Source organism: Stigmatopora argus, chromosome 5 (assembly GCF_051989625.1).
Source record: "Stigmatopora argus isolate UIUO_Sarg chromosome 5, RoL_Sarg_1.0, whole genome shotgun sequence".
NCBI classification, from domain to species: domain Eukaryota; kingdom Metazoa; phylum Chordata; class Actinopteri; order Syngnathiformes; family Syngnathidae; genus Stigmatopora; species Stigmatopora argus.
Window position 1 is genome coordinate 8,394,843 of NC_135391.1, and position 15,830 is coordinate 8,410,672.

The 15,830-nt window shown below is 39.9% G+C and overlaps 2 protein-coding genes across 4 annotated transcripts; both read left to right on the forward strand.

Moving 5' to 3' along the window:
• Nucleotides 1-10: 10 nt before the first annotated feature.
• On the forward strand, nucleotides 11-3,149 carry nfu1 (NFU1 iron-sulfur cluster scaffold homolog (S. cerevisiae)). Of its 3 annotated transcripts, none has more exons than XM_077601069.1 (9): nucleotides 11-128; nucleotides 746-784; nucleotides 1,050-1,132; nucleotides 1,205-1,340; nucleotides 1,478-1,544; nucleotides 1,608-1,725; nucleotides 1,802-1,865; nucleotides 1,946-2,120; nucleotides 2,843-3,149. In XM_077601069.1, exons 1-9 carry the CDS (start codon nucleotides 70-72, stop codon nucleotides 2,876-2,878), a joined length of 777 nt encoding a protein of 258 aa, XP_077457195.1. In that variant the 5' UTR covers nucleotides 11-69; the 3' UTR covers nucleotides 2,879-3,149. The 3 variants fall into 3 exon arrangements, with proteins under 3 accessions (XP_077457195.1, XP_077457197.1, XP_077457198.1); XM_077601071.1 differs by having other exon boundaries at nucleotides 54-128; nucleotides 749-784; XM_077601072.1 differs by lacking the exon at nucleotides 746-784 and having other exon boundaries at nucleotides 68-128.
• Nucleotides 3,150-3,728: 579 nt separating this feature from the next.
• On the forward strand, nucleotides 3,729-15,219 carry LOC144074510 (glutamine--fructose-6-phosphate aminotransferase [isomerizing] 1). Its single transcript, XM_077600981.1, has 19 exons — nucleotides 3,729-3,882; nucleotides 6,037-6,144; nucleotides 6,363-6,470; nucleotides 6,567-6,692; nucleotides 7,103-7,161; nucleotides 7,242-7,376; nucleotides 7,487-7,548; nucleotides 7,697-7,776; nucleotides 7,853-7,961; nucleotides 8,049-8,212; nucleotides 9,370-9,465; nucleotides 9,854-9,951; nucleotides 10,047-10,167; nucleotides 10,362-10,519; nucleotides 12,587-12,701; nucleotides 12,783-12,910; nucleotides 13,017-13,184; nucleotides 13,496-13,657; nucleotides 13,742-15,219. The coding sequence occupies exons 1-19, from the start codon at nucleotides 3,876-3,878 to the stop codon at nucleotides 13,784-13,786; spliced, it is 2,049 nt and encodes a 682-aa protein (XP_077457107.1). The 5' UTR covers nucleotides 3,729-3,875; the 3' UTR covers nucleotides 13,787-15,219.
• The last annotated feature ends 611 nt before the right edge of the window (nucleotides 15,220-15,830 follow it).

Genomic DNA, 15,830 nt, shown 5'->3' on the forward strand with positions numbered 1-15,830 from the left:
ACAATTTTGAAATGCGCACAAAACAATTCACTAATCACTTCCGTTTTGTTTTTCGTTAGGAAAACAAACATGGCGACTTCCAGGCAGGTCGGGAGTATGCTGGCGATAGCCGCGAGATTCTTGCGTCCGTAAGTTACCATAACCGCTCAAATTCAATAACAATTTATTATACTCCAACTGTCTCAAAATTGTTGGATTTTTTTGCTTGCAGCCATTAAGCTATTTTAAAGGTGACATAGCCGTTACGTAGTATGAATTGGTTATTTTTACAGCGAGATGCTTTAATTTAGGCTGCAAATAATGTCTGCCATTACTTACTACTTCAATATTAATATTTAAACGATGGTAAACACTTACATAATATTTTTTTGCAATGAGTCAACTTTTTGCATATGGCACACGTGATGTTGTTCGCTTCATTTTAAAGTTCTATTTCTTATTTATTCCCTAGAATGTGCCTTTTTGACGCATGATGACAAATGCAATGATTGTCATAGAATTATTGCTAAATTATTGTTTAAACACGCAACAATATTTGAGTCAAATGTAAAATATATCCCAAAAATACACAATTTAAATTGTGCATATCACTACCAATCTCTCATAACAAGCTAATAACCCCTGCACAAATTCCCCAAAGAAGATCTTGCAATTGCAATGAGGCGACTAAATATGTTAAAAGCTATCCCAGAAGTGTTCATGTCCTCTTATAATATTATTTGTTGTTTTTCTTTGTTCATTCCAGCAGTCTGGATGCCCTTCGGCACCATGGTGCCACTCACAGGTCAGTATATATTTGTGGAAGGTAACATTGAAATGGTTCTCCAAAAATCTGAATTTGCTAATTAGCAGGAACAGAATTACTATACACTATATACATTCGTATGATCACTATTACCGGTGCTTTTTAAGCACAATGTATTGCACCAAGTTTTGGTCATTATTCAATCATAAAATAGGAATGAGACAGACTAACACACTTTATGATTTTGTACCCTACTATAAGTGTAAATTACTATGTTACCAATTCTAATTTGTCTTTGGAGCAGTCAATGCCAGAGTTCTGGTTTTCACTGGCTTTCACACAGCACAGTGGTCAAGAGCAGATTGCCTCAACACTGGCTTGTCCCTGGTCTGTATCCGACCTTCGTTTATGGCTTTTTCTTTTAAATGCTTTTTCAAACTGTGGATTGTGTTATTACAGGGAGGAGCGTGTTTGTGCAGACACAGGACACACCAAATCCAAACAGCCTCAAGTTTCTGCCCGGGCGTATTGTTCTTGAATCAGGAACTATGGATTTTTCCAGTCCACGTGACGCATACACCTCACCCTTAGCCAGGTATATGGTTCTTCAGGAACAATTTAAGTTAGAAATGACAAAACAGGAGATAAAACTATAACGTTGGTGGCACTCAAAGTTCTTTTTTTAACAAATCACAAAAAAAGAAATATGCTTCTGTTCTTTATTGTTTGCAGACAGTTATTTAGGATTGATGGTGTCAAGAGTGTCTTCCTGGGACCTGACTTTATTACCATAACCAGGGTAATGTCCACTGGGTTGGATAACAAGCAAAATGAATTCTCATTTTTTTTTGTCTTCTTTTAGGCTGATAAAAATATTGAATGGCGAGTAATCAAACCTGATGTTTTTGCTGCAATTATGGACTTTTTCAATTCTGGGCTACCAGTCGTAAATGAGGATGCTAAACCCAGTGAAGACACCGGTAAAATTAAAACAAATAGGCCTGACATAATGCATCATGGGTGACTTTTTTTGAAGGACTTATTTTCTATTTGCAGCACCGTCAGATGACGATGATGAGGTGGTTGCGATGATAAAGGAACTGTTGGACACTCGGATAAGGTTGCTACCGTCCAGAGGTGCTGTTAAGGTATCAATAGCCAAGTAGCATTTTTCAAATTTTCCCCCCACGCTGTCCTCAGGCCCACAGTGCAAGAAGACGGGGGAGATGTTGTTTATCGTGGCTTTCAGGATGGCGTGGTGAAGTTAAAGTTACAGGGATCTTGCACAAGTTGTCCCAGCTCCATCATCACATTGAAGAGTGGAATCCAAAACATGCTGCAGTTTTATGTTCCTGAGGTTGAATCTGTTGAACAGGTCTGTTTTGTTTTCAAAACATGTTTTTTGAGTGTATGATTTTCTACTTGAATACATCCCTTTTTTTGTTTATGTTAATGATTTCGGGTTAATAGCTCAAGACAGGCTTTTGTAACTCAAGTTTTAAGGATTTGGAAGTGACCAATCAATGGTGCTCACAGAAATGTACACATGCCTGGGTTATGTTCTGGTTCTGCTTTGCTGCCCTTGTAAGGATAACCTGTATGGGGTCGCCGGTCTTTTGGTCGCCCGGAAGGTTATTGATAATTACCATTTAAATCGTTGCTCAAATTCCCTAAATACAAACTGTGAATTATTATTTAGTCATACTTAGTGCCCTATTAATTATTAGGCTAAAGAAAAGCTCAAAATTTCCCGTAATTGTATTGTGTTTTGTTGGAGAACTTGTTAAGACCCTGACTGACGTCCCTTCCTAAGGGGACAACTCATGTACATACAAACTCTTCTACACTCACACGTCCGCTCAGTGAAACTGCTCAGAACCATTGTTGGCTTTTATTGATGCGTAGACCGTGTTGTTTTACCTTGTTTTGTCGCTGGTCTTTTGGTCGCCCGTTGTTTGGGTCCGGGTGACCAAAAGTCTGGCGACTGTTTTTTCATCACAAAGGGCTACCAAAACCTATGACCATTTGTATAGTGTATACAGTTTAATAATAAGCATGATTAAGGCTTGTAATTATTCAATTGTTTTCTCCCTCTAGGTGACAGAAGAAGAAGAGGAGGCGGCTGCTGTGTGAATGAAATTCAGCAAGGACAACATGAGCTCATTCCTCCCTCCAATAGGAAATAAGGGGCATCCATGTGACTAGTATACAGTACCACACCATGGTAGGGGGATAAGGTGTCTGCCATTATTTCAATCACAAGCCTGGGCAATTTCCTTTTTGTTCAATAGCTAATTCATTTACAGTATAATCACAGAAACATGAACACATCTGGAAGCTGCTACTCCTATTGGATTTCTTGTTTAAACGCACAATATTTATATATTAAAATTTACTCAAACAATCTGTGTTGTAGTTTCCTTTATTGCATTTTAGTTTACAAGAGACGCAGAGTCCTTGAACGCTTCTTTGTTTTGCGATGCTGGTGTATAGGCAGCAAACGGGTCTCCATACGTCCATCGATATCATATAAATTATGACACGCCCTGTGAGTCAATTAGGACGGGTGGTCGCACTTGTGGCCATTTTACGGCGGAAATATTTGATCAACATAGCGTTTTAATCAACATTGAAATAGCTGTAGACTGCGCAATTTTAAAAGGTTTATCATAAACGCGAGATGTAGTCATTTTACTGTATATCTAATTAAACATGTCAATGTCCATTTTGAATCAGAGCCACGTTCATTCCGTTTGTTATAAACCAAGTTTTTTGGAAATATGTCATTAATGTTACGAATTAAGAATATTTTAGTGGCTAAAATTTGTATATACGCTCCAGTGGGAGTCGGTGACGCAAGGTGGCCGATATTCAAACAAGCCAGCGACTCAGACTTTATACATCTAGCCAAATATATGTAGCATCTAAGATCCGGCTGCCACGTCAGGAGAGACGACGTTGAAAGGTAGGACCTGAGTGACAGATGGATATTGCCAATCAGACAAAAGGCGGAAGTTACTCCTTTGCTTTGATTTGTCCAAAATATTGAAAGGCGGGGCGACATTGTCAGAGTGACAGGCTCGCTCATCCCAGCTGCCTGAGTGAGTGAACTGGCATCCGATTAGAAGACATGTGTGGTGAGTGCTAGATTAATTTAGATATTTAACCCATTTAGTGTTTATTTTTTCCCGGACTCGTGTGACTATCTATTTGGGTTACAAATATAGATTTTTTTAGCCTTAATAAATTAGCCTGAGATGGCTAACCCAAGTTAGCGAATTGATTGTACTGTGTGATGCGAATGGTGCGAATGACGCTGATAGTTCTTTAGAGATGAAAAGACCAATAATATGTTCTTTTATTTACTCGGTCTGAGTGTCGAAATGTAATCATTTACCTGATGGAAGCAAATCCGATCGAAATGCAGTGATCCAGCTCGGCTACGGCTAATCTCGGCTGGTAAATTGACGCTGTAATAATCAACTGTAATTTAGAGATTTTACTCATTAATGATCGTGAGTTGACGTTGGTTAGTCATTGAATAATTTGTAATAATGAGAGGCGTACCTCTGTAGAATCGGTGAGTCGGACGTTTCAGTTAGTTTTGGGAAATAGATGTCAAAAGTAACATTGTTTTGCTTTTTACAATAGATGTCAGCATCTGTTCTGTCTCTCTCTCTCATTTCTGTCACTACAATATCCTGCTACAGTCTGATTGATGTTACTTTTGGATGTTAAACCCGGAATCTACACTTATTTGCACATCATTAACCAAACTAAGGGCTGGATGAAATTTGTACAAAATAAAATGCTACTTTATCCCTCTAAAATCCGCCCAAATTAAATGTTGAGAAATATCTAAAATAAGTTTTCAACTAATTTAAATCGACATCAATATTGACAGGAATAATCCAAATATATTTATTACTTGAGAAAATACTTCTCTGTCACCACACTTTATACATTTGCATTTGACCTATTACTATGTTAGCAACAGTGATGATGGATTTAATAACAAGGTCCTCTCTGTAAGTAGCCATGTTGTTAAGCAACACAAAAAATGTAAATGCTCCGACTTAACAAATAGTTTATTTACACGATAAAATGGATAAATCGGCCATCACTCGTCCGTCATCACGACAAACCAAGACAGTCCTGACTATTGACCTCAATTGAGCCTTGAATTGGAATACTATATGACACATGTATTACCGTGGGCTCATCTTGTATGGATTAAACCTGCTTCATTTATTCATATGTAGTATTGCTGTCTGAGATTATTTGATTTTAAATAAAATAGGGTCTTATATAAACTCTCATGCTTTACAGCATCACCTGCTATTTTGAATGGGAGCTCTGTTAAACTAGGCCGCCCTCTGCTTGTAAATATGGGCTGCTTCATCAATGGTTAACTGTTTGACCAAATGCACACAGAGCTCACTGTCGATGGGTAGGTTGGTTTGCTGAGTGAAGTTAAAGCTCTAAAAAAGTTGTATTTGTCTTTTAAAATACAATTTCCCAAAGCGTTTAACAGAGGTAGCACAAAACCAAAAGCAGGCAGCAAACAGGATACCAATGTCTTAATCGTAGCATACAAAAAAACCACAAAACATGTATTGAAAAAAATGCCACTTATTTCATCGGTGTTAGCTCCAAGCATGCGTTGTTCTGAAGTGCTTGATTAAAATTAATAATTAATTTACGATTAAGGTGAGATGTTAGCAAAACTGAAGCATTAAAGTCCATGCTTTCTTTTCTAATGGAAACATTTTAACTATGGAATAACAAGGATTTTTTTAAAATGTATTAGAACAACTGGTGTCAATCTGCATTTTGTAAGGGTTTATGTTTGACGTGAGCTTCTGTTTTTTTTTTGAGTGTCAGACTTTCTTTATATTGTCTACGTACACCTCAAGCAGAGCACACACAGATACACAAAGACTCATTTCTCGTCACATTCTTTTGTCCAAAAACAGGTTACGCAGCTTTGGACCATTCACAAGACTAGTTCTTTTGTCCGATAGTATGTCAGGCTCTGACATGCTTTTTGCAAATATTGCCAAATGTATTGATGGCAGAATGTGGTGACATCACGATTGTAGAATTCCCCTCCAACTTTTATCAGGTGTTTGAGGAAATGAAATTTCCAATCAACAATGAGGATATTCTTTAGCGATTTTACCGGAACTACGGCTTGCTAAAAATAAGTGTGGTCATACCTCTTAATGCGACTTGAACATCACTGATTAACGTACTGGTAATTCATATTAACATTATGCCCGTCCCACCAGGAATCTTCGCTTATCTCAACTACCATGTGCCAAGGACTCGCCGTGAGGTCCTTGAAATCCTCCTAAAAGGTCTGCGACGTCTGGAGTATCGAGGCTATGACTCTGCGGGTGAGACACATGAGAAAATGGTTATCAGCAACATGCTCTGGATTGTTTATCTTTGTTTCACTCCCAAGTTGTCGAACCAGAGGACAGTCACCTTGATTATATCTATTCACAGACACCACAAAATTGAAAGCTAATTGGCTTTACCATTTTGTCGGCCTATAAAATCACAGAAAAAAGATCAGGTCCCTTATAAGAAACATGTCATTTATTTGAATCAGGTGTCGGCATTGATGGGGGGAATGCCAAGGAATGGGAGACAGCTGCCAGGAGCATCACATTGATTAAGCAGCGTGGGAAAGTGAAGGCTCTTGATGAGGAGATCTACAGTAAGCTGAAAGTAGTCGAATCATTTGACAATGAACGAGACTCTCCCACCTTACCCAGTTTTGATCTGTTGTTCAAGTGGTGCATTTTGTTTTTAGAACAGCAAGATCTGGATCTCGAGGTGGAGTTGGATGTTCACCTCGGGATTGCTCACACCCGTTGGGCCACCCACGGAGAACCAAGTCCAGTTAACAGCCACCCGCACAGATCAGACAAGACCAATGGTCAGTGATATGGTCAACGTGTGAATAAATGGGGACCGTAGTTCTTTATTTATCTCGACACATGGAAAGTGCTCATAAGACAGATTTGTGATTACGAATAAGCCTTCTCATCTCCTGAAAAATGGGAGATAAAATTTACATTTAAACAAATTCAGGGTGTCCCACGCCCGGTGGTCATAATTGGCTGGGCTCCAGCATCCTCGCGACACATGTGAGGATAAGTGGTTTGGAAAATGAGTGAATACGTTTGCATTGATATTGTGGTCCATTATATGATACTGCCACTTGTTCTTATTTATTGTTATTCCCATAAAATGCATCCTTACTTGAATGATTTTGGAAAGATAAAGTGCAGTGACTCGTTAGGTCACGATGCCTCTGTGTTCATTGTTTTCCTTTTTGGTCTGCAGAGTTTATTGTCATTCACAATGGAATTATCACCAACTATAAAGATTTAAGGAAATTCCTGGTGAGCAGCACATATTCTTCTTTAGTCATTGATATTGTCCTAAAAAAATAACTTACACAGGAATGTACTCTTTAATGCAGACAATCAAAGGCTATGAATTTGAGTCGGAGACCGACACGGAGTCCATTGCCAAGTTGGTGAAGTACGTGTACGACAACCGTGAGAGTGATGACATCACTTTTGCCACTCTGGTGGAAAGAGTAACACAGCAACTGGTAAGGAACGCACACAAACACACATTTGCCCGCTGTTAGAGTAAACCTAACACACGTAAAAGTACAATGATCACGGATTTTCAGACAGAAATTTGATTCTCTGTCCTTAGGAAGGTGCTTTTGCGCTGGTCTTTAAGAGTGTTCACTACCCCGATGAGGCAGTCGTCACGAGGTAAACAGCTGCTAATTGATATTTTGTAGTCTGTAAATTCATATTGTAGCTTGTTTCACCCTTGAAGCTACTTTGAAAACATGATAAGAGTGCATTTGACCTTGTCTTCACATTGCGCTCTAGTAATTGTTATTTGATTGCTGTGTAGGAGGGGCAGTCCTCTTCTGATTGGCGTGCGAAGTGACCATAAACTCTCAACAGACCATATTCCTGTGGTTTACCGCTCAAGTAAGTGCCGCGGGATGCCATGTTTTTGTTGAATAACTTGATTATGATTTTGAACTTGTCGCTTTTTATCTCTTAGCTCCAAAAGAGAAAAACAACTGCACTTCCATCCCTAGAGTCGACCAGGACACCTGCCTGTTCCCTGTGGATGAGAAAGCTGTTGAGTATTACTTTGCCTCTGATGCAAGGTAAGCGTGTGCTCCCGACCGACTCTTAAGTAGCATCGTGCCACAGTTTGATCAGAACAAGAATCCATGCTGATTTTGTGCCTGCAGTGCCGTTATAGAGCACACCAATCGGGTCATCTTCCTCGAGGATGACGATGTGGCCGCTGTGAGCGAAGGAAGGCTGTCCATCCACAGGATCAAACGCCGAGCCGGGGACTACCAGGGCCGTGCTATCCAGACCCTTCAGATGGAGCTGGAGCAAATCATGAAAGGTGAGTTGAGGCCTCGATATTAGTTGTTTCTGCATCAACAAAATAGGTTATATAAGTACAATCAGAATTCACACTACATAAAGTGGACTGGATTACAAGGCTGTCAGTTCTGGGAGAATTTAAGGTTGCCTTGTACTTGACAAAATATAGTAGGTATAATGCATCAATATCTCATTGCTCAGTGATTTTTTTTCTAGCATATTTAGTGTATTAGAAGGTTAACCAAAAAGAAGTGAAACTTTATCCAATTCTGATGTAGCTGCCCACCAAGATCAGGTCATCCCTGCCTGGTTGTAACTGCAATCCTCCAGCAGAGAGCAGAACTGAGTTTCTGTTGGCTGAATGCACATTTGCATTCCTTTGTGGTTCAATCAATTGTCAGCTGCTCGCCTCTTTCTGGAAGCGATCTTCAGAATAACCCAATTCGCGTGACCCAGATTTCTTGCAGAGACAAACTGAAAAACACACGTTTTTCACTGTCACCGTTTATTGGGAGTGGAAAAACATGAAGTCCCTCATGCACCGCCTTTCTTTTGTCCAATTTATCCAACGTTTCAAACATGAATGTGGGACATGTGTGAGGGCTTACCCCTAAGCACTGTGTATATTTCTATTGGCCTTTACGGGGTTATTGTGTATCAACAATTCTATCTAATCCAGGCGAGCTCTTTATTCAACTTTTATAGAGTGCTTATTTAACCTAACGTTTGCCATTGGTGAATATTTGCTGTTATCCCTCCCAATCAAAATGGATTAGACATCCAGCAATGGCGCTGAAGCATAAACATAAACATAGACATCGTCGCCACTGTCAGATAATGACTTTAATTCATTCATTTGTTTTCCAGTCCGCTTATCCTTCCAAGGGTCGCGGGGGCGCTGGAGCATTTCCCCGCCAACTTTGAGACACCTTGAGAGGGTTGCCAAATTTAAAAGAAAAAACTAGTGTATTTCTGTTTTTATCCATTTTAATTTAATTCATTTTATTGCAGTGTATTTATGAAAATAATAGTTAACCATACGGTAATGATGACACATCTACTTTAATGTGATGTTCTCTTGTGTAAACGTCTTTATGAACTCAAGTTAAGGCTTTTAGAAATTAGTTATTTTTTTAGGAATATTAACAACCTTTCTATCTTGTCCTTTCAAAACAGGCAACTATAGCTCCTTCATGCAAAAGGAAATTTTTGAGCAGCCAGAGTCTGTGGTCAACACTATGAGAGGACGTGTCAACTTTGATGAACACACAGGTTGGAACTGGCCTCAGATCAGTGGTTTAGTGGAATACTGATGAATCATACACACACTCCACTCCCATTTGAGCAAAATTCAAATCAATGAGGCGATAAATTCCACACAAATACAAAGTCAAACAAGTGAATCAGTGAGTGTTTATACATTTTGAGACATGGAAAATGCAAAAATATCTGAATAGCCTTTGTTTACTAAAATCATTTGTAGTTTACTCTACATAATGAAAAGAGTCAGAAATGGGCCACGTTTGACTACAGTATGAAAATCAATTTGAAAGCATAACACATGACGAATTACTTGTCTCAGTTCTCTCATGGGCTCTGTTTTAATGGGGTGGAAAGTGGTGAGACGTGATGATGGATTGCGTGTTTGGTTTATTCCCAGTGACCTTGGGTGGACTTAAAGACCACATCAAAGAAATCCAGAGATGCCGACGCTTGATCCTCATTGCATGTGGCACCAGCTACCATGCCGGCGTCGCGGTGAGGAGACGCTGAATTGATGACATTTCGATATAATTTGGCATTCTTCGCTGCTCTAGGCAGGCCGGTGCTCAACTTGTTTGTTGCTCACTCAGACCCGCCAGGTCCTGGAGGAGCTGACGGAGCTGCCTGTGATGGTGGAGCTGGCCAGCGATTTTCTGGACCGGAACACGCCCGTCTTTCGAGATGACGTCTGCTTCTTTATTAGCCAGTCAGGTGAAGATTATTCGAGTCCGCAAGCCATACTTGTTCTCTGCTTTCTGTGTCAGAGAGCCAATTTGTACATTGCTTAGTAATCTGTTTATCTTCTATTTGTGTGGAGTCCATTACGAGGTTTCTTTGAGGCTCGCTCAAGTACAGCTTTGTATGCGTCATTTTTCACCAAATTGACAACTAAAATAACCTTTCAGGGGAGACGGCGGACAGCCTGATGGCCCTGCGCTACTGTAAGGAAAGGGGGGCTCTGACTGTGGGCGTCACCAACACGGTGGGCAGCTCCATTTCTCGGGAGACTGACTGTGGAGTCCACATCAATGCCGGGCCTGAGATCGGTGTAGCCAGCACTAAGGTGAGGCAAAAATGAAATGTATCTGACACTTTTGGGTCAAAATACACAAAGTGTTAGGAATTACAACACACCGTAATCACTTGTATGGCTTTCATTTACCTTGTGTTGGGGTTGCCATTGCGTCTCATGGGAAAGAGACACTACTCGCCTGTTCCTATGTGGCCTGCCTCACAGTTCGGCAACATTCAAAACGGTTTGCTCACGGGCATATTTTTGCTTTATGAGACCTACTTGGATCTTAAATTTCAACTTGGTGGGTGAGCAAAGGGGGTCATAACATTATAAAGTGAGAATTTATATTTGCGGAAAATAATAAGTTAGCCTGTTAATCCCCATATGTGTTTAGTTAAGTTTTTTTGTAGTAATTTGTTCTGTGGTGCAGTTCCGTTAAGGTCTGTTTTTTTTATTTTAACCGATGGAGAATTTCATGATCCAGACTTCTGTAATATTTTTTTGCATACATTTTTTTCCCTATTTTCCAGAACAATTCATTTAAATATATCCGTGCATCTTTTTATGACTTAGTCTAAAAAAAAATAGACCATTTTAAGAAAACATTTGCATACACATTTTGCATATTCAAGGTTTTAACTCTAAATAACTTTGTATGAGAGACCTTTTATCAACTCATTGCTGCCAATAACTGTGATAGACGTTATTGTTCACTGCAAGCCCCTCCCATTTTTCATGCAGTAGACTCCTATCCATCCATGGCAGCCAGGGAGTTGAATTGAATTAATAACATAATTACCTATTTAGATTTTATTTTTCTATGGTTGAGCTCATCTGATTGTTTTCAGAAATCAAAAGCAGTCCATCAGCACATAACTTTTTCCACTCTGTTCCATACCAAGAAATAGCTCTGCAATAATTGATTACATCATCTCATGAATGAAGCCTCCACCTGGCTGCAGTCAATAATAATCCAACACGCGCCTTCTCTCGCTTGTTCTCCTACGTGATTATTGTAGCGCGTGTGCAAGGTTGACATTTTCGTCTCAAGGGTCAGAAGCTCATAACCAGATTACCAGATCGTGCAGGTGGACCTAATTATGAATCCACCGACTATATATACACAAGGGCTCATAAGTAATAATATCTGCAAGGCTTATTTGTTTAAAGAACGAGAATGACGCAGGTCCCGGCCGGCCTTTTGAGTTTGGCGCCGGGACTTGAATGGTGTGCTGCTCCAACGCTTGCAAACACGCCTCACAGACGCCATCATTTACTGCTTGGCTGCCTGGGCCACACAGCCAGTCCAAGCTTTGCTGCACAAGCAAGCTCAACACATCACTGGAGAACACGTGTCACGTAGCACGACTCCAATTTAGCGCGATGTAACGTGAGATGCACTGTGGAAAATTGCTAAAAATCGGATATATCCAACTGTAACGAACATCTTACTTCTTTCACTTCCATTCATAGCGATTGGCGTCCAAAACATTTTAAGTGTAAGTCACAGTCAAAATGAATTGAATATCTGATTTCTTAGTTTAAATTTTAAAATTGATAATGGGCCAAACTTACTTTGTAGTCCATTTGCTGATCTCTCCCTTTTTTTAAGTAAATGTGAATGCCAAAAATAAGATTTGCAATGTTTTCAATTTGCTTTATTAATACATTAAAATCAAATAAATAAATAAAAAAGACGTCAGCTCCAACGAGCGAGGTCATTTATCTTTGGAGATCACTCTCTGAACTCTGGAAGAGTTGCATTTTGTTGAAAAGAAAAAGAGAAACAGTTTTATATGCTTGTATAATTAATCTACTGAACACCAGCGGGTCTTATGTATCGGCTTCAAGTAAACATTGTCTCTCCCCAATGGGCACAGAAGTCCTCAACTCGTGGCGAGATGAAGGAACAAACAGCACATTGTTGATGACAGCAGGCGTCAGGTCGTCCTAGACTAATGTGACGCAATGCTATGTATTGCCCAACTTTCAAGCGTTTGTTCTCGGATGTGTCCACTTGCCTTGCATTTCTCATCTGTTCTGCGTCATTAAGTTGAGGCCCAAAACACAATCGCAAGGGGAGCCAACAGCTTTTTTTGTTTTTGATATCCGCAGGCCTACACGAGCCAGTTTGTGGCCCTGGTCATGTTTGCTCTGATGATGTGCGACGACAGAATTTCCATGCAGCCGAGACGTCGTGAAATCATCCAGGGCATGAAGGTGCTTCCAGGTAAAGCGCATCAGTCGTGCCGTGAGCCGGCAGATGGAGAAAAGTTCAAATCCTAATGTGTCACCCTCCCGTGTGCGTCAGACCTGATCAAGGAGGTCCTCAGTTTGGATGATGAAATCCAGGACCTGGCAACCGAGCTGTACCAGCAGAAGAGTGTGCTGATCATGGGCAGAGGCTACCATTATGCAACCTCCTTGGAAGGAGCTCTGGTGGGCAGACATCTCCTTATTAATTCTTCTTCTTTTTATGATGTGCGTTCCATTCCGCTGTAGTTATTCAATGAAGCGTTGAACTTTGTTCCATTTTTGCCCCCAGAAAATCAAGGAGATCACATACATGCATTCTGAAGGCATTTTGGCTGGGGAGTTGAAACACGGGCCTCTGGCGCTCGTGGACAATCTCATGCCGGTCATCATGATTATCATGAAAGACCACACGTATGTCAAATGTCAGAACGCCCTGCAGCAAGTCGTCGCCCGCCAGGTAGGAGAACGCTGTTTAAATTTTTTAATGGTATTCCTATTTAAAAAAATGACTTAATGGTATTACATTTTACCAGCATTTTCAAGGGCGATAAGTGCAATGAATTTAGAAATCCATATGGAAGTTAAAAATCTAATCTGAAAAGGCTTATTATTTTTAACATTTTTTGGCATCCGGTGCATTTTTTTCTATTTATGCCTGTCATGAGACTTGTAATTTTTGGGCAGTCAAAGGGTCAAATGACCGCAAAAAGGTCAAGGCTCGATCAAAGAAAGATCTGACAGCTGTTTGTTGCGCTTTGGCTCCGACAGGGCCGGCCAGTCGTGATCTGCGACCGGGACGATTACGAGAGTATCAGCAGCTCGTGCCGCACTATCAAAGTGCCTCACTGCGTGGACTGCCTGCAGGGCATACTGAGCGTCATTCCTCTGCAGCTGCTCTCCTTCCATTTAGCCGTGTTGCGGGGCTACGACGTAAGTCCTCAAAGCGTTTGGCTTCGGTGTCCGACGATATGCGATCTCGATTAAAGTGTCAAATGGTGCTGTGTATACACTCAGGTGGACTGTCCAAGGAACCTGGCCAAGTCTGTAACAGTGGAGTAAGTGGGCCCACTGGATGAAACGCGGGCGTACAGTGAGGAAACCAACAAGAAGTCCCATTTGGCGCGTCCTCTTTTATGCATTTTACCCTGTATGTGGCTGTTTCTTCTTTCCGTATTTTCATGTTGGACTTCTCTTAGTGGTTTTGTAGACTGGCAGCATGTTACTCTCCTGTGTGGATTTGGTGCAGCTGTACCATGGAATGGGGGTTTCTTAATTCTTGGTTCTTTCAGGAGCCGACGTTACTGACTAAATGTTTTGCCTCCTTTCTTATAAGTGCTTTCATTTAAAGCTGGTGTCTTATTTTCTGTTTGGCTGTTAATTTTTTTTAAGCGCAAAATTATTTCTAGTCAAATGCTGCCACTTTCTCAGTTTAACGTGAATTTTAACGCACACAACTCAAATGTGGGCGTGTAGTAGCATCTTGGTTACATTGTCTTACAGTTGTTTTATTATTATTATTTTTTATAAAACAAGATTGACATAATCTTGGGGACTGATTGAAGAGCTAAACATGACTGTCTATTTTCTTTCCTATACCACATTGAAGTGACAAGAGCGCAATAATGTTACTGCCTCTCCCTCCCCTCTTGCGTCATAACTACTGCAAACACAATACTGGGACCATTTCTAGTTATTCATTTTATATATTTTTATTTCATTTTCAGTAGAGTTTGAATTTTGTATTGTTACTTGATTAATTTTGAAATGTGAATGTTACAGTCTTTGGAAAAACAAAAATGCCAAACCAAACACTCGCGGTTTACGCCGTTGGAAACCAAAATGTTATGGATGCTATATGTGTTTGATATGCACGTGCTGTGCTATTTTTGAAGGCAAATGTTGTGAGGATCCCTAAGTAGGCTCACACACGCACTCTCGCTGTTTTGGCAGTGTGTCACACTGTATAGCTGCTTGAGATTCGGTCAATGAGAGTGTGATGCAATTTCATATTCAATAGTGAAGGATTAGGAGCTGCTAGTATTCACCTTTTTTTTACATTTGCTTTCGACTTTCATTTCGCTTCCACAATCGACCCTTAATCTCAGTTTGTGTGTTTATCCCCAACATTGAGCTTTGGTTTGCAATCATTAGTGAAGAAACTGTATTATCGGAAGTCACTGTTACCAGAATTAGTGGGACACTATTAGGCATCCCAGTTAATGGCAACTCATTTGTTGACCAGAAGTAACATGTTGAAAATAAAAATAGTGGTTATGATGCTTAATGGATTCAATTAAATTCAAATCAAATTCTATATGTTTAAAGTTTGCTATGGGTGTACTTAGAAGATGATTTTGTCCGTTTATATTGTATATTGTAATATCATCTTACACTATGTACTAACAAAAGATCAAGAGATACTTTGGGCTGTTAAGTGTTTTTTTTTAAACATGAATCCAAAATTCACTATTAAACTTAGTTGAAGTAACAAAGCTGTTTAATGTTGCAGTCTGTCGTTGTTTCTTGAATATGCTTAAATAATTGAATATATATAGAAGTTAAGTATTATTTCATATTTTTCAACTTTTTTTCTTCATCTGGAAACTGCTCATTTTGTCTCACTGGCTATCATTGACTGATTGACATATTTTCCATTTTGACTTGGCTGGCTGACAAGTAAATCTTTCTTAATTCAAAATAGGAAAAATAATATTTACTACTTATCCCTCTTGGTATTAAATTTAAAAAAATGGCATATGGAAAAATAGGGAAAATGATTAAAACATGTATTTACAGTACTGTAAAGAAAAAAAGTAATATGTTTAAAGTTAAAAACAGTAAATAAACAAAAAAAAGATGATTTACTATCTATAGGTTTTAAAAACATGGTGAAGTGAGCGGTTAGCACGTCGGCCTCACAGGTCTGGGGTCCTGGGTTCAAATCCAGGTCATGTCCATCTGTGTGGAGTTTGCATGTTCTCCCTGGGCTTGCGTGGGTTTCCTCCGGGTACTCCGGTTTCTTCCCACATTGTGGCTGTTAAGAACAAAAGCTTACCCAATCCTGTACGACAGCTAACACATTCCACTGTGCTGCCCATTGATT

What these genes read in the sequence shown, in the direction of transcription:
- nfu1 (XM_077601069.1), top strand. Translation starts at nt 70, where the DNA reads ATGGCGACTTCCAGGCAGGTCGGGAGTATGCTGGCGATAGCCGCGAGA. An exon ending in GCCGCGAGATTCTTGCGTCC is followed by an intron (nt 129 to 745) that starts GTAAGTTACCAT and finishes TGTTCATTCCAG; the next exon opens with CAGTCTGGATGCCCTTCGGC. An exon ending in TCAACACTGGCTTGTCCCTG is followed by an intron (nt 1,133 to 1,204) that starts GTCTGTATCCGA and finishes GTGTTATTACAG; the next exon opens with GGAGGAGCGTGTTTGTGCAG.
- LOC144074510 (XM_077600981.1), top strand. An exon ending in GATGAGGCAGTCGTCACGAG is followed by an intron (nt 7,549 to 7,696) that starts GTAAACAGCTGC and finishes ATTGCTGTGTAG; the next exon opens with GAGGGGCAGTCCTCTTCTGA. An exon ending in TCCTGTGGTTTACCGCTCAA is followed by an intron (nt 7,777 to 7,852) that starts GTAAGTGCCGCG and finishes TTTATCTCTTAG; the next exon opens with CTCCAAAAGAGAAAAACAAC.